The 17,750-nt window shown below is 36.4% G+C and overlaps 2 protein-coding genes across 2 annotated transcripts in view; both read left to right on the top strand.

The window, feature by feature from the left end:
- mical3a (microtubule associated monooxygenase, calponin and LIM domain containing 3a) overlaps positions 1–6,291 on the top strand; it is a 53,756-nt gene extending 47,465 nt beyond the window's left edge. Inside the window, exons 45-47 of the mRNA XM_037683446.1 lie at positions 1,895–1,994; positions 4,073–4,146; positions 6,075–6,291. Of these exons, the coding sequence (XP_037539374.1) occupies positions 1,895–1,994; positions 4,073–4,146; positions 6,075–6,259 (359 nt within the window). The 3' untranslated portion in view covers positions 6,260–6,291. The remainder of the gene's footprint in view (positions 1–1,894; positions 1,995–4,072; positions 4,147–6,074) is intronic.
- A 3,843-nt stretch (positions 6,292–10,134) lies between these two features.
- ttc38 (tetratricopeptide repeat domain 38) overlaps positions 10,135–17,750 on the top strand; it is a 16,282-nt gene continuing 8,666 nt past the window's right edge. Inside the window, exons 1-6 of the mRNA XM_037682763.1 lie at positions 10,135–10,164; positions 10,459–10,536; positions 10,626–10,707; positions 12,746–12,917; positions 15,666–15,839; positions 16,223–16,298. Of these exons, the coding sequence (XP_037538691.1) occupies positions 10,135–10,164; positions 10,459–10,536; positions 10,626–10,707; positions 12,746–12,917; positions 15,666–15,839; positions 16,223–16,298 (612 nt within the window). The remainder of the gene's footprint in view (positions 10,165–10,458; positions 10,537–10,625; positions 10,708–12,745; positions 12,918–15,665; positions 15,840–16,222; positions 16,299–17,750) is intronic.

Genomic DNA, 17,750 nt, shown 5'->3' on the forward strand with positions numbered 1-17,750 from the left:
ACAGTATATAGCTGCCACATTTTATTACAATCCTACAGTACGCTTCAGGAACACTTTTTATACAGCCTATTGGCAACACATAAGGAAGCATCAGAATTAATGTTAATGTACATACTGTGTGTTAAACTGATAATGCAAGCTAAGATTCTCAAATAAAATAAAGCTTGACAAATTGTAAATCATTGTATTTCAGCATAGCTGCAATCAAATAAAGGGGAAACTACTTGGCCATATTTTCAATTCACAGCATGTAGTTTTTTTTAATGTTTGCCTAAATGTATCAGAAACTTGTATTGCTGTATGCTTTATTGCTGTTCCTTTTGAAAAATGCCCCCTTAAATTTACTGCATATGTATTTTTTTTTATTTGGACACACTCATAAATTGCTAATAAAACCAAATCATCATTAACTGACTTGCCCTGGCTAGCACATGGGAACGTTTGTATTTCAGGATGAAGAAACTTGCATGGTGTGACATTTTTGTTTGAAATAATTCACATCCTATTCCAAGCACCTCTGAAAAATTAACGCAACGTCTCGTTCGTCTCTGAGTTGAAACGATGCCTGGGCTTTTGATCTGTGTGAAGAAACATGTATTTGTTTTTGTTTGCAATCCGTTTATTTATTTATTACTCCAATCATTGTTGATGCGTCCCCAATTTCTGCTTTGGTGCCTTAATTTGAGGGTTGGTGGTGTTGAAACAAGTTAAAGTACTATAGTTTAAGAGAAACGAAAAGTACCGAATACATTTCAAATACAAGTCTCAGTTTTTGGAGTTGTTGTTCTATCAGCTTGATGCACTGCTCTCTGGTGTGAACAGCTCTTCTCCAGCTTTGTCTATCTCTATTCATTTTCTGTCCATTTCAAAAGTCAATCCTGGAGACCACAGCCATGCACTTTATTTGTGCACAATGTTTTTCCTTTTTATTTTGCAAGAGCCCCCTCTTCCCTGGCTAAGTACGTCACACTGCATCAAGGTTTGCCTTCTGGTGTTTCACTGAAAACGCTTGACTCCACCTGCTGCAGTCAGATAAATGGAGAGGGTTCATTGTGTCTGTGTTGGGGTGCATCACGTCAACATCAGACTTCTTGAAGCATGCTGCAGTGACTGATTTTCTCTGCAGAGCAAAGCGGGAATGCAGAAGTTTCGTAGCTATTCTGACTGCAGTGCATGACACCAATGGACTAAGACGAGCTTCATTTTTTCTGAGGCAGACTTAAGAACAATATGAACTCTGCTTTTTGTATCCAATGAGTCATTCCATGAATATTTCACCATATAATTGAATTTGTGTAAAAAGTAGCAACATATATTATTTTTTAACTTTATAATCACTCACCAGTAATGGGATCTAAAAGGATTTTATCTCTGCTGGTGGTTTGATTTGGGAGAAAAGGGGGATGAAGAATTTTTGTAGCCCCTTTGGTTTATTTCTTCGTCATGTCTTAAGTACTGATTGATTGGTGGCTTTTCTTATTAATCCTAACAAAAAATTACCTAAAACAACTAAAAACAGATGGGAGGAAGTAGTTACTCTCTGTGAGTAGCTATGCCACAGTCCAAACTGGGTAACACAAACTTAACTTTGCAACAACAGGTGTTTTTTTTTGTCAGTGTGAATGCAGGTTTTGTGTATTTGTATGTGTGCACTTGCTAATATCGAATCCAGTAGCTCCACGCCACCTTCTGCGTGCCATCTTCAAGCATAGATGGCACGTCTGAGCACATTGGCGTTGAGCTCATTCTTCCACTCCACCATTTCCTCAGCGAGGGCATCCTGGCTTGGCTGTCATTGAGCCCGTGTGTCGGTCCTCGTTTCTGTGTGTCATCCCTGTCCTCTTGCAGCCACGTGGGTTCTCACTTCTGCTCTGTGCTTCCTCCTCTCCTCAAGGAATGGGGAAAAAGGATGATCCAAAACTAATGCAAGAGTGGTTCAAGCTGGTGCAGGAGAAGAATGCTCTGGTCCGCTATGAGTCAGAACTCATGATATTGTAAGTACTGCACCTGATCACAACAAGGATCTATATCTTTGTTAGCTAGTTACCGTAATTTCCGGACTATAAGCCACTACTTTTTTTCACACACTTTGAACATGTCTTATGTGATGCTGCGGCTAATTTATGGATTTTTTTTTAACCAGTCATGTTACAGGCTTTGTTCAGAAAACCATTTACTGTACGTATTTGTGTATATTACCAGTACGTATTTAATTAAAAGTTTAAAAATATTTCTGTGTAAATATCTCGTCTTACAACGTGGTTACCCGCAGCTTATATACAAGTGAAGTCTATATATTAGGCCTGTTGCGATAAACAATAAATCAATTAATCACATGATGAATAAAAATTCTAGACCTCATTTTCATTTATCGGCTTTATCGTTTCTTCATGTCTCTCTTTCTACTGAAGACACTGGATGACAAAAAGCTCAACTCCGGTGCTCTTCACTGACCCCTCCCTTTCTCTTTATAATCAATTTTAACCGTCCAAAATTGTGTTTTTGAATCGTTAAAAGCAGCTAAGCTGAGAAGCTAAGCTACGAGCTAAGCTAACAGGCCGACCTCGGGGAAAAAAACTCTGTCTTGTCAAAGCGCCAAAATTCACGGATGAAACCCGTGCCTTTGTGTAAAAGTTTTTCTCTGCAGAAGGAAGCTGAGAACTTGATGAATTATTTTTTTTATTAAAAGCTTTGAGTGAAAAATGCTATACTAAAGAGCTCAAACCACACTTAGCATCTGCCATTTTGAGACCCGAAGAGAGACAGCCCATGTCACATCAAGGGGCCTCCCTTCCATTTTTCTTAGAGACACGCTGCTTGCTCCCTCACTATCCATCCTTCAGTTCAAACAGCCTTATACTGCCATCCGGTGGTTGAAAAAAATGTGCTATGCTCAAAATAAATTAACATTTCTTCTTAAGTTTGACAATAATTATTAATTATTGTCAAATTTCAAACAATATTATCGTTTATCGCAATAATTTCTGAGACAATTAATCACCCAGCAAAATTTATTGTTGTGACAGGCCTACTATATATGTACAATAAAAAATATATAATTAATTTAGTGGGCGTGGCTTATATTCTTTTGAGCGCAATAGTCTGGAAATTACGGTAGTCAGAGATTCCTAAAAGCTTTGTCACTGGGTTGTATTTGTTTTCTACAAACCAGTCACCCAGATGAAAACGTCATAATTTGTCAAATCTTACATAATAAAATGTCACGTGTTTAGTGAATGTTTTTATTACCTTTATTTCCAGTTTTTTCTTTCATTAGTAGGCCTTTAGTTCTCTTGTTGAACCTGCCAAACAGTGACTTTACATATTTCTGTAATATTTCTCCGAGTGGAGTCTTGTTAGGATCTTCATTACCTTGGATTTGATGTGATATTAAAAAAAGATGTTTGTACAAGTGATTAAAAACACGCGTTGATATTTAAGTCAATTAATTCAGTTTAATTCTTGGAATAAATTAAGTTTTTCAGAAAACCTTCAGGTGTCAGAAGATCTTTTTTTAAACAAATTTAAGCTGTTAAGTGTTTGTCGCTTTGGGGCAGTGATGTATTAAAGCGTCATCCTTTAAAAGGGTTTGTGTCAGATAAAAGACTCAGGATAAGAACGTCCTGCAATGGTAGTTTAAGAAATTTCCCCATCATCCAATTAAAACTTTTTATATTTTCAGCCTTTGCAATGAGATGACTCTCTAAAATCTAAAGGTGATTAAATAGTCAGGATTTATTGTCTTCTTATTTTATACGATTATTGCGTTCTTAGTATCGATCCTCCCTTATGAGGTCGTGATCACGTTTTAGTATAATATAAAATGCAATCACACTTTCAATCGATTCAGAGAAACAATTTTATTTAATTCTGAAACCTCAATAAATGATCCTGATTTCTCATTAACTGCTTTGAAATCGCTTTGATTACCAATATTCTTTTTTTTTTTTTAAAGAACTAATATTTGTTTATTAAGTTTAGCAATAAATGAAAGAATATACTTTGATAAGCATTGATGTAAAAGCTGTTGTTGAGCAGTGGAACAGACTTTGTGTGTTCTCTTTCTCTAAAGTGCCAGAGAGCTGGAGCTGGAGGATCGGCAGAGTCGACTGCAGCAGGAGCTCAGGGAGCGAATGGCAGTGGAAGGTGAATATAGAAATGTTTCTCTAAAACAGGTTTCACTTGTCTGTGTTTGTAGCATTAGCTAAAATATCTCTTAATCACTCAAATGATTTTAATGAAACTCTCAGAAAGTAATCTTTCAATGTACCTCTACAAACATTTTACTTTTGAAGTCAACCTAATTCAAGATGGTCACCACAGCCAACTAACCTTAGGAAACACAAAAATGGCTTTTATAGATATTGAGAGAAATTTAGTGTTATTTACAAGATTTCATCTAAACGGCTACAACTCTGTCATTTCTCAACATGAAATGATTTTAGTCTAAAATAATGGCTGGAAAAGTAGTGGCTGATGTGCATTCCTTCAAGTTCTAGGACTGCTATACAATGCTGTCAAGCTCTAGGACAGAGCTAGGACTGTAATTATAAACTAGAGAAATTGCATTTCAGCTGAGCTGCAAAAATGCAGTGTCAAGGTTTACTGCTGAAAAAGTTTGCTGCAAAACAGTTAAAATAGCTTAAAAAAATAGCTGAAAAGGAACTGAAATGTAAGAACAAGCCTAAATTAGAGGAAAAAAGCAGAAAGAACATATATTTGCTGTATTAGGTTTAAATAAGCAGCAATGAGCACAAAAATTAGAAAATAAGCTAAAAAAGCTTAAATTAGCACCAAAAAATCTGAAAAATAGCTGAAAAGTCATAAAAAACTTAAACTACCAGAAGGAACTGGAATGAGCTGAAATGAGCTACAAAAAACAAAACGTGGAATTAGTTGGAAAAGCTAAATTTAGCACAACAGCTAAAATGTAGCTAAAATAGCAGAAAAGGCTAAAACTAGCAGAAAAAAACTGAAAGGAGCAAAATAAGCTGAAATTAGCAAAACAAAGTTAATTAGGCTGAAAGTAGCAGAAATTACCACGTAAAACTTGAATTTATCTGAAAACAGCTGAACTTGGCTAAAAAATGCTAATAAAAAGTAGCTGATAAGGTAGAACAAGCTTAATTACCAGAAGCAGGAAGAACACTTTGCTGAAAGAAGCAAAAATGAGCACAAAAGTGGAAATTATCTGAAAAAGCCAAAACTGACCAAAAAAACCCAGCTGAAAGTAGCTAAAAAAAACAGAAAGAAGCTTAAATTACTAGTAGGAAGTGGAGAGAGCACATTTTTGCTGAATTAAGCAGAATTTTTTTTAAATAAGTGCAAAAAATGTGGGATTAGCTGAAAATGCTTAAATTTGCATAATTCATTCAACCTTTATTTATTCAGGTTAATCCCATTGAGTCTCAGGGACTCATTTACAAGAGACCTGAAAAATAAAAAAAACAGCTATATAGTAGCTGAAATAGTAGAAAAAGCTGAAACTTTCAGAAATAAGCAGAAAGGAGCTTAACAAGCTGACATTAGCAGCAAGATGTTAGAAGAAGCTCAAAAACGATGTAGTTAGCAGAAAGATCCTGAAAACAAAAAAGGTTCAATCATGTCATCTGGAAAGAATCTGAAAGTAGCACAAAACGGCTGGATAAACAGCTGAAAATAGCTGATTTTATTTTTATTTGCACAAGGAAGCTGAAAGAAGCTGAACTAGAACAAAATGTGAAAGATGCAGTAAAAGTTGTAAACAGATCTAAAGATATGAAGGATGTAAAATGAGCTCAATTCATTTTCTATTAGAAAAAAAAAAAACGGCAGAAAAAGCCAAATATTTCAAAAAGCTAAAGTTGCACCAATACCAAAAGTCACAGCAGGATTGTCCTGAAAGAGCTGAACATTTTGATATATGATTTGTTGAAATAGCTTCAAATCTGTGGGACGAGAAACGCACCTAAAAATGTTCGGATGAAAAATGGATCACAGTAGTGTGAATGCTCCATAAACATTAACACTATTAACTGTGTGTAAATAGTTTAATTCAAAGCATAATGTATTACGTTCTGTTCTGTTTCCATCAGACCATTTGAAATCGGAGAAGGAGCTTGCTCAGGAAAAGCAGATCCTGAATGAGATGTTGGAGGTGGTGGAGCAGCGTGATGCCCTCGTTGCCCTTCTGGAAGAACAGAGACTTAGGGAGAAGGAGGAGGACAAGGACCTGGAGGCTGTCATGCTGTCAAAAGGATTTAATCTGAACTGGGCCTAAAAGGAGTTTGTATACTGCTCATTAAGTTCTGGCAAAAAAGGGTTCGACTTCTCAAAGGCATCGTCAGCCTTGCACTCTTTTCTTTCTCTGACTTTTCTTCCAAACAGGGATGCAAGCAGTTAGTCTAAAACTGTCACACCTACAGCAGTGAATGTGTAAATATTCTTCCTACACAACACACACACACACACCGTGGCTGCCTCTGACACTGAAGCAGTCTGCAGCGTTTACATATCCTCTGCCTAAAGGCAGGCAAGTTAATCACTTTGCAGTTTTGTTCCTCTCCTTCTGTGTGGGAGGAGAGGAGAGTACAAATTCACAACCATCATCCCAGCCTTGAAGAGGGTCCTTTCAAGTAAGAGGTTGTTGGGAGAATGTGTAAAGACTTCACTCTGATTATATAAAGGGAAGACTGTGGTTCAGTCCTGCTGATGTAAAGGAAATGTAAAGAATGCTTTCTTTTTTTGAGGGGTATAGCTGTGTAGAACGAGTCATCTTCAGCAAACGAGGGTTCTTTCTTTTCTACAAAAGGACTTCTCCAAAGGTGTGTTTGTAACATCAGAGCAACGTTTTCAGGCTTTTTGGTCTGATTAAAGGATGGACACCCTCTGCTGAAGCTGCAACGAACTGACTATAGCATCATAATGAACCACATATATGCCCTGAAAGGCTTTTCTTGTTTCCATATTTTATTCCCACAGTGTTCAATGAATCAACGCTAAGAATCCATCAACTCTGGCTATGTTTTTATCCATTTGTTTTTATTTGCTTTTATCAGATGAACAGTTTTCTTCACGCAGTCACAGGAGAGTGCCCAGAATCTCATTATCGTGCTCTTGTGCATAACCCTTATGCACCATTGTGAGTCAGTCAATAAAGATGGCTGCAGGCACGTACAGTAGAAGGACCTGACATTTCTTTAAGCATTTCAAAGGACTTTATAACACTGGGCCTCTGTGTGAGATGTATATCACGTTAAGTTAAAGTTTACAAACACGTGTTCATTTTAAGGTTTTGTTGGCTCCTGCGACAGAAGACCAGATCAATACAGCATCTGAACGAGAGATCGAGGAAAGAACAGTATTAACAGCGTGACCTCATTACATCACAGTTCGTAAAGGGAGATCAGTGTAGTTCATTTCACTCACTTTGTGCCACAGGATGTTCTCTATTGGTGGGTATGCTGGGATATTTACACCGTAACGTGCACACTACACAACACTTGCACATCATTGTATAGCAGTGGTAATGTATCTGAACATGATGCCTTCAAAGGTTAGTTCTCCACATTCAAGCGTGTTTTTTTAAACTTCAGTTTTTACGTTCATCTCACTGGAACTAAAATTTTTACCTTTTTTTTTTTTCTTCTGCTGAACACTTTTGTAAAACATGCCACCCCAAACGTGTAAATTATTTAAAATGGGGGATTAAAGGAATGCAAAATGTTTGATCTGAATACGTCAAACATTATTGGTTATCCAGTGGGTAATTCAATTTGAAAGGTTTTTTTTTTTTGGCACCTGTATAAAACCAAGAGGCTATATTTATGAGTTGTGGATAAAAAGTTACATTATTTTAAAGGCTGTTGTTTTAGATGGTGTGTGACAAGTTTGACTTGATTGTACTGATATTTATTAACGTGTGCAAATTGTATTATATGTAAAAAAATGAATCTTAATTTTTAAACTTTTCTGTTGACACATTGACTTGTAAAATGCTTCATGTAGCTAAAATGCTTAGGGGTGTTGGATGTTTGCTGAAAATGGCAATAAAACATTGCGGTCGTTCTTTTGCATATTTGTGCACTGATATCTATTTTTACACTATTTTTATTTAGAAATTATGACCAAATTTTGCCAAGTTATGAGCTGATGATGACTATCTTCATAGTTTTCTGTTTTTATTATAAACTCAAGACTACAGGAAACATTGTGTTGTAACAAATAAATTAGTTTTAAATTAATGTGCATGTATGGATAAATGAGTGAATGCTGTTTGGCTACCTCAGATTTTATTTTAAAGTAGTTGTATGCCATGTCCTGATGCATACTCAACAATCCAGGTAGATAAATTTACCAAGATGGACATTTCGTAACGTTTCAACAGAAGAATCCGTCCAGAGGATCTGACTTAATTCAATTCAAATTCAATTCAAACATACTTTATTAATCCCAAAGGGAAATTAATTGTTGTAGTTCATCTTGGTTTCATTAGAGTTGCTATAGATGTCGATGGCTTTGGGCAGGAAGGATGTCTTGTAGCAGCCCGTCCCACAGCAGATCCGAGGAGACTGGCCACAGGTGCCGATCCTTCCACCCAGCAGACCTCTTGGGTAGCAGGACTCACTGAATGCCAGGCAGAACTCCACCCCGAGCGATGGCCATTTCTCCCAGTAGCCTGCCAAGCCCCTCGTTGCCACGGTCTTAACTGCAGGTGCCGGGGGACGATCCCTGTCCTCCCACTGTCATGAGTCACGTTTCCTGCTACCTCCAAAATCTCGGCAGTCAGGTACGTGAGCACAGCCTCCAGGTAGACGGTAATGCATCCACGGCACCTCCTTTTTAACTCATTTGGGATTTGGGGCTGTAGTTGAGGTCTTATGTGAGCTTTTGAGATGTTAATCAGCAGCTCCCAGTTGTAGAAAACTACCTTGTTTTGGCTACGCATCATAAATGTCCAAAAGTAAAAAATGTTTCAGTAAAAATCCTTCCAGCAGCACAGCATCTGATACCAGATGAAGTAATCATTCCAAAAAAAAAGCGATTTCCTTCCAGAAAAATTGGTAAAATTATCAAAAGCAAAATCTCAGAATGAAAGTAACAGAGCTACTCCAACATGCAGCCACCTTGAACGGCACAATTCTGGAATTAACCTCGTTAGTTGCATGCCACTTACAGTTTTTACAATATGTTTGCCTTTTTTTTTTTTAATATAAATTCCACAACATTTAAAACTATTTCCAGATTTGTGTTGATCAATTGACTTTCAGAAGCTGAGAATTAAAAAAATAAATAAATACAGATGGAAATTCTGTAACCTGACATTTAGTTCCCTCCTGCCTGCTGACATAATTTCCGTATTCTTCCCAGTGGCATTTTTAAAGTTGATCATTAGGTTTTCTTTTTTAATTGTTTTTTTAGACCATATGAACTCGCACCCCCCCCCTCCCCCCCCCAAATGTTATGGAAAAGCCAACAATTTTCAGTCAGGTCATCTGGACAGTTTCTTTTTTTATATATATTTTTTTGTGCTGAAACGTTTCCCCTTCCATCCAGAAGGCTTAATTAGTCAAGGAAACAATGATTGAATGAATGATGAAGCCTTCTGGATGGAAGGTGAAACGCACTAGAGGAGGGGGCATGCCAAAGAGACCATCTTAGCACCGACATAAATGGTTTGTTCCACTTTAGAGTAAGGTGTTGGGGGAAGAATCAGTTTTGTGTTGTGCGTTTTCTTTACTGACGAAGCCTTCTGGATGGAAGGTGAAACGTTTCAGCACCAAAAAAAAAAAAGAAACTGTCCAGATGACTTGACTGAAAGTTGTTGGATTGTATACCTGGATTATTGAGCATGGACTTTGTTGGTTATGGAAAAGCCTTTTAACCTTAAAAAATTAGGCCAGTTAACAAAATAAAACAAAATGTTATTAAACCGGTGTAACCGTGTAGATGTATTTCTTTTATTTACACAGTATTCCTCATCACATTACACGAAGGTTAATTTAAATTTAGCAGTTTAATGCAAATACTTTGTAACTTTATTTTATCCGTGCTCTTATTGTGAAAAGAATATCGCTGTGGCGGTAACTTCCGATAAAGAATCGCAGCAGCAACAACTTCAGGGTCGTTGAAAAGAGTGGACGCTGAAGCTGAAGGATGGACGCGAAGAGTTTCAGAGACTGTCAGGTGAGTGGCAGGGGTGTCATTTGTAGGAAAGATGACCGCTTTGTCAAAAGTTGCAGAAAAAAGTAACCCTAGTTTGTGGTGGTTTGTATGCAAGGGACGCAAGAAGTTTAAATATGGCCGGTTGGATTCATTTTTGTTATGCTAGCTCTCTATGATAAACAAGTAAGATGGAGCAAAGAATGTATTTCTAAACTGAAGTTTCTTCATGACTTGAAAGAGAAAGTGTTTAATGGCAATATATAAAACTGCAGAATTGATGTATTACTCTGATATTTGCATTTTCGTGTGTAAAAGGCGTGGAAGGACGCAGGTCTTCCTCTGTCCACCAGCAGTAATGAGGCGTGCAAACTGTACGATGCTGTACTCACTCAGGTAGGCTACATGACACACTGCACTCACGTGGAAACAGTGATGAAACAAACACCAGTAACACAGCATTTTTAATTGGGTTTGTTTTCTAGTATGTGAAATGGCGAAATGATGAAACCTTGGGAGGCATTGAAGGATGCATTTCTGCTATGCAGACTGCTGACCCTAACTTTGGTAAATATTTATATTTAGGACGCACACAATAAAAGTATTTATTAAAATCAAATACTCAAACTAGCTTGTCTGCAAGAACAGTACAGCTAGTTAAGACTAAAAGATAAAACTAAACTGCATATTTAAATTTTGTGTATTGCCAAAATTCCTGAATTAAAAGTGGTTTCTAATCCTGCATACTTTAAACATGGATTAAAGTTCTCTGTCGCCACAACGGATTTCTAACATCTGTATAAAAAAAATAAAAAAAAAAAAGGAGGGGGAAGAAAAAGATGTTTTGTTGTGGTCTTGTTAAAACATCCAATCTAATGATGAAGCCGACCCAAATTAAAGTGACGCTGCTTTCAACCAATAAAAAAGAAGCAGAGCCACAGTTTGACCCAATCAGAGCAGGGCGGGGCGGGGCCTGCTGTCTGGGGCACGTGAGCCTGGGTGTGAGGAGCAGAGAGAAACTGCAGGTGAAAGCTCACCTGACGCCCCACCCCCACCCTAACAGAACTGCCCACCTCAATGAAGATGACCTGTAATAAATTATTAAATATCTAAGGCTAAAAGATTAATAATTTCTGCCACAGATTATAGCAGAGATATGTCTCTGTTTAGTTTTAATTTACCCCTAAACTCAAAGTTCTCCCTGAGTCAGTTTCAGGTGTTTGTAGTTCATCACAAATATCTAAAAATATGTATATTCATCATGTTGTTTTATCAATATTTTGGGGACAAGGGGCAGATATTATAAGAACTCATTCTTCTTCTGCTGCCTTTCATTTTATTTCTGTGATTGTATATCTTTTTTCTTTTCTTTAAATTGTATTATATTTGTTGTTTGGATGAAATGAATAAATAAAACATACATACATACATACATACATACATACATCAATGACATGATGTTATGGCTGTTTGGATGAGCTAAACTCGATTATATTTAGAATCCTACTGAGAGTTAACTACTCTGATGACTGTAATTCAATAAATGATCAAATGTGAAAAATAAATATTAAATGACTACATGAACAGAAATACTGTAAAATAAATAAAATAAATAAAACTTCCTTTGAATATAATCCATCTAAAAGTAAACTACAGAAATGTTCTAAACCCGTCTCTTACTTCAGAATTATGTTGGTTTTGATGGTACTTCATTAGACAAAACTACTCTGTACTTATACTAAAGTCATGTACACACTATATTGTGTACTTTTACTAAGGTCATGTACACACTACTCTTCATATACATACATATATATATATATATATATATATATATATATATAGGTGTAGAAAAAATTTCAGTGAAAATATTTTTTTCTGACTTAATGTTTAAGTAAACAAACCAAGACAATGTCCATTCTTCTGTTGTTGTTTTTGTTGTTTGTTTTTTATTCATACGATATTTGTTGACCGTGTTTTGAATAGTTACAATCTGCTCCTTTATCAGAACAACACATCTTGTACCGTTTAATTTTTTATTACTAATTCCCAATTAGGAACTAGATCTGCAAATTTTCAACTGGACAGAAGGCCAATGGAACAAAAACCAACTGTTGCACTGTTTTATGTTTATTTTATTTTACATGTTGTACTGTCCTTGTTTTAAATAAATTAAGGTGAATAAATAATTTGCTCACTCACAATGAAGCAAGTTTAATAATAATGAACCAGCTAGAATGATGCATAAATATTCAGCGATCACACGCACCGTAGATGAAGCATAATTACCTCGGCTGGTGCCCTAACTCCTAATTCAAATGAAGCATGAGACAAAGGATAGATTTAGCTCTGTTGTTAACTTTTATTGAACATGTGCACAAACTTGCAGTCTCTGACATTAGTTTCTGCTGCAGGTGACTATCATTAAAACATGACTGAGCTGACTGAGACATCGTTAGTTAACTATTAAACAATGTGCTTTTTTTAAAACGGACTTCAGCCCAAAACTTTTACATGTGCATGTGACCTTCTTTTTTCCTCATGTGAGCTGCTCGGTTGCAGTGGGAAAGTCCAAAATGAAAAGCGTTGTTTGTTTTTGCAACAGTTATGGGTAACGTGATCAGTACGGGGCTGGAGCTGATCTCCACAACGAGCAGCACCCGGCTGAATGAGCGTCTGGCCAGCGCTGTGAGGCGAACAGTGGAGCTTGCCAACAGCCAGAACGTCTCTCCTAGAGAGAAGCTCCACGTCAGAGCCATGGAGCTTTTCTCCCATGGGTAAGACCCACAGGAAGCCTGCTACAAAGTGCTGTTAAAATAAAATATTGAATAAGGATTGAAAAGGAGGATTAAACGGTTTATAAAAAGCAGTGTCTACATCAATAGTGTAATCCATAATCCCAAGTGGAGTTTTAGAAAGTTTTATGTACCCTTTATAGAGCATGTATCCATTTGGAAGAAGAAATATATTAAGGCATGGGATTTTGAAATTGGTGAACAAATGTTTTATTAAAGGATGATTGATTCAGATTCATTAAAAGATAATAAAACCATTCAAAACTAGAGAAATTGCATTTCCTGTGAAAATGCACTTTGAATGCTTATTGCTGAACAACAGCTAAAATTAGCTGAAAAACATGCTGAATTGTAGCTGAAATGGGAGAACTAGCCTTAATTAGCAGAAGAAAGCGGAAAGAGCACATTTTTGCTGAATTAGGTTTAAATAAGCAGAAATGAACATTGAATTATGAAATTAGCTTAAAAAAAGGCTGAAATTAGCAACAAAAAAATGGCTGAAAATTAACTGAAAAGGCAGAAAGAATCTTAAACTACCAGAAGGAAGTGGAAGGAGCTGAAATGAGCTAAAAATGTGGACTTAAATTAAAAGGCTAAAATTAGCATAAAACAGCTAAATAGTGTCTGAAATAACAGAAAAAGCTGAAACTAGCAGACATAAGCTGAAAGGAGCATAACAAGGGCAGCACGGTGGTACAACTGATAGAGCTGCTGCCTCTCAGCGAGCAGGTCCTTGGTTCAAATCCCGGTCCAGGGGCCTTTCTGGGTGGAGTTTGTATGTTCTCTCCATGCATGGGTACTCCGGTTTCCTCCCACAGAAACATGCATGTTAGACTGATTGGTAACTCTAAATTGTCTCTAGGTGTGAGTGAGAGAGTGAATGGTTGTTTGTCTCGTTTGTCTCTATGTGGCCCTGTGATGGACTGGAGACCTGTCCAGGGTGTACCCCGCCCCTCGCACAGTGACTGCTGGACATGGGCACCAGCGACCCCCGTGACCCAAAATGAAAGAACCGGGTAAAGATAATGGAAGATGGATGGAGCATAACGAGCTGAAACTACCATGAAGAAGTTACTTAGGTTGAAAGTAGCAAAAATCACCATGGAAAACTTGAATTTATCTGAAAACAACTGAAATTGGCTAAAAATGCTAACAAGCTAGCTGAAAAGGTAGAACAAGTTTAAACTATAATAATAATAATAATAATAATAATAATAAATAAACAGGAAAACGGTGTGAATGCTTCAAAGAAGCATTTACAATATTAGCTGAAGAAAGCAAAAAGAACACGTTTGCCCATTTAGGCTGAAAGAAGCAGAAATTAGCATAAAAAGGTAGAAATTACCCGATAAAAGCTGAAATTTGCAAAAAAAACAGCAGAAGAGTAGCTAAAAAACAAATGAGAAAGAAGCTTAAGTTACCTAAAGGAAGTGGAGAGCGAGTACATTTTTGATTAATTAGGTAGAAAAATGTTGAAATGAGTGCAAAAAATGTGAAATTGACTGAAAAGGCTAAAATTAGCATAAAACAGCTAAATAGTAGCTGAAATAGCATAAAAAATGGAAACTCTCAGAAATAAGCTGAAAGGAGCACAAATTAGCTGAAAATACAGCTGAAATTAGCTGGAAAAATGTTTGTTTGCACAAGGAAGCTGAAGTAAAACAAAAATGTGAAAGTAGCAGTAAAAGGTTGTAAACGGATCTAAAGATTTGAAAGATGTTAAATGAGCTCAGTTTATTTTCTATGAGAAATACATCAGAAAAGGCTAAATATTTCAAAAAGCTAAAGTTGCACCAATTTCAAAAGTCATGGCAGGATTGTACTGAAAGAGCTGAACGTTTTGATGTGTGATTTCTTGAAATAGCACAAAAATTGAAGAATGCGAAAGATGCCGACAAACGTACGGAAGAGAAACAGATCACAATAGTGTGAATGCTTCATAAACGTTCACACTATTATCAATTCAGTAATAATTCTTGCGTGATTTTTTTTATTCTATGAAATTTACTGTTTTGTTTTTCTTCTGTGACAAAGTGTTTAGCACACCGGCAGAATGCCAATGTGTTTCACGCTGAGGTCCATAAATAAAAGAAGAAAAGTCTAAACCACTTGCCAGGATTTTAAGGCAGTTCTGAGCGTTACACTCGGATAAAATATGTATGACAATTTCAAGCAAGCTTGTTTATTATAAATGCTGTGTGCTGTTTAATTTTTAACACTTTATAGCAAACGGTATTATTCTTCCTAAAAGAAACATTTCCACTAATTTAATTTTGCATGTCTCAACTGAGGTCTGTTGTGCAGTTGGAAATAGGCCTCATTAGAGAGGAGACGAGTTTCACTGTGCTACAGGAAATGGGTCGCTTGTGAGAAGTTAAAAAAAAAAAGGTAGTTCTTTTTAAGGAAATAGTTTATTATTCCTGTAGTTGCTCTTTGTCTGTCTGCATTAACATTAATCTGTGAGAATTCATGAGCTATTTTAATTTCCGCCACAGTCTGGCAAGCAAGATTTGGATTTATTTCTCCGGTGTCGTACTTCTCCGTGATAAAATTCAAAATCCTGCAGTATTAGGAAGTTTTGTTTATGCCCTTGTGTTGTTTCGGAGGATGCAGCTTCTCGTTCCCTCTCAAATCACACCGGCATCTGTGATTTGTTCTGAGTGCTCACCGTGTACCCCATTGTCTCCCAAAACGGTGTATATCATTAACAATGACTTGTATTTCTTGTAGAAAGTTTCCACAAGCCTGCGAAGCATGGGAAGATGTACTGCTTGATCATCCCACTGATATGTTGGCTCTCAAATTTGCCCACGATTCTTACTTCTACATGGGAGCCCAGGTGCCCATGAGGGACTCTGTGGCCAGAGTGCTTCCTCACTGGAAACCTCACATGCCTTTGTTCAGGTAAAAATGACCGAATGCATAGTTGACTGTCAGTTTCTGCTTTATTGTTTATCATTATTTTGCTATTATTATCATTATTTATTGTTTATCATTTTATGTCAAGCAGGTACAAACACATTGCATTTAACAGTTAGATTCTTATATAATATTACAAAAAGTTTCATAGTACTCTGCCAGTACTTTAATTTTGGTGTTCCGTCTTTTGTTTCTGGTTTGTAAATGAACAGACAAGGAATTATAAAGCTGTAATATATAAAACAAATCTGTTTTAATGGAGTATGACTAGTTTTTGGCCCTACATGAATTGCATAGTAGAATAGAAAGAGGTTTTTTTTTTAATCTTTGTAAAAAACAAACAAAGATGTATGTTTGTTTGTCCTCAGCTATCTGAAAGGACAATATTCCTTTGGTCTCCTTGAAACTCGCTTTTATGACCAGGCTTTAAAAGTGGCAATGGAGGTGAGATTCTTCTCTCAGTTGCTTTTTATTCATTTGTTTTTTGCTGCCGTTACTGTGGTTGTGTATTTCAGGTTGTTTGTGCTTGAGCTGATTGTGTCAGTCCACTTGTAGACTTCCAGACACATCTCCGCTGAACATAAAATCAACTTTTTGTAATAAAAATAAATGCATTTTATGGAAAGACAATATTAATAACACATTGCAAAAAAATTCACGCCACTGAGATGAACAGTTGAGAAATTTGCATGTGCAGTAACAGGAAGTGATGACAAAGGGAAATGCCTGCATGTAAATAGAGCATTGCTCTAACACGGAGCGTAGAGAATAATCTGATGTTGCTTTAGATTATTTCCATTCATTGTTGGAGAGAGATAAAGAATAGTCAGATTTCAAATAATAGTTTTAATACACAAAGACCATGGAGTTCCCATTTGATGTCACTTCCTGTTTTACCTTGACTGCACCAAGTTCTAAAGAAACTAGAGAAATTGCATTTCCTGCAAAAATACAGTGTGAATGCTTATTACCAAAAAAGTGCTGAAAAACAGCTGAAATTAGCTTAAAAAAACATGATGAAATTTAAGAACAAGCCTAAATTAGCAGAAATAACACATTAGCTGAATTAGGTAAGCAAAAATGAGCACAAACGTTAGGAAATTGGCAACAAAACAAAAGCTGAAATTAGCCAAATATAGCTGAAAAGTAGCTGAAAAGGCAGAAAGATGCCTAAACTACCAGAAGGAAGTGGAAAAGTTGAAATGAGCTAAAAAAAAATGTAGAATTGGCTGGAAAAAAAAGCTGAATTTGGCATAAAACAGCTAAATAGTAGCTCAAATAACTGAAACTAGCAGAAAGGAGCATTACAGTCTGAAATTAGCAGAAATAAGTTAATTTGGCTGAACATATTAGAAATTACCACGGAAAACTTAAATTTATCTGAAAACAGCTGAAAGTGGCTAGAAAATTCTGTAAAAATACTGAAAAGGAAGAACAAGCTAAAATTAGCAGAATAAAGCAGAAAGAACATGTTTGCTGAAAGACGCAGAAATGAGCACAAAAAAGTGGAAATTATCTGAATAAAGCTAAAATTAGCAACAATAATAAAAAAAACAGCTGAAAAGTAGCTAAAAAGCAGAAAGAAGCTTAAATTACCAGAAAGAAGTGGAGAGAGCACATTTTTGATGAATTGGGTTGAGAATGGTTGAAGTGAGTGCAAAAATTGTGGCATTAGCTGAAAGTTAAAATTAGTATGAAAACAGCTAAATAGTAGCTGAAATAGCTGAAACTTTCATAAATAAGCTGAAAGGAGCAGAAAGAAGTTGGAAGCACAAAAATGTTGTAGTTAGCAGAATTAATATGAAAGGAGCACAAAACAGGTGCCCCCCCCCCCCCCCCCGAGCTGAAATTAGATGAAAGTAGCTGAATTTAAAAAAAAAAATGCTCGCAGAAATA

This window comes from Nematolebias whitei, chromosome 10 (genome assembly GCF_014905685.2).
Source record: "Nematolebias whitei isolate Nwh7 chromosome 10, NemWhi1, whole genome shotgun sequence".
Taxonomy (NCBI): Eukaryota; Metazoa; Chordata; class Actinopteri; order Cyprinodontiformes; family Rivulidae; genus Nematolebias; species Nematolebias whitei.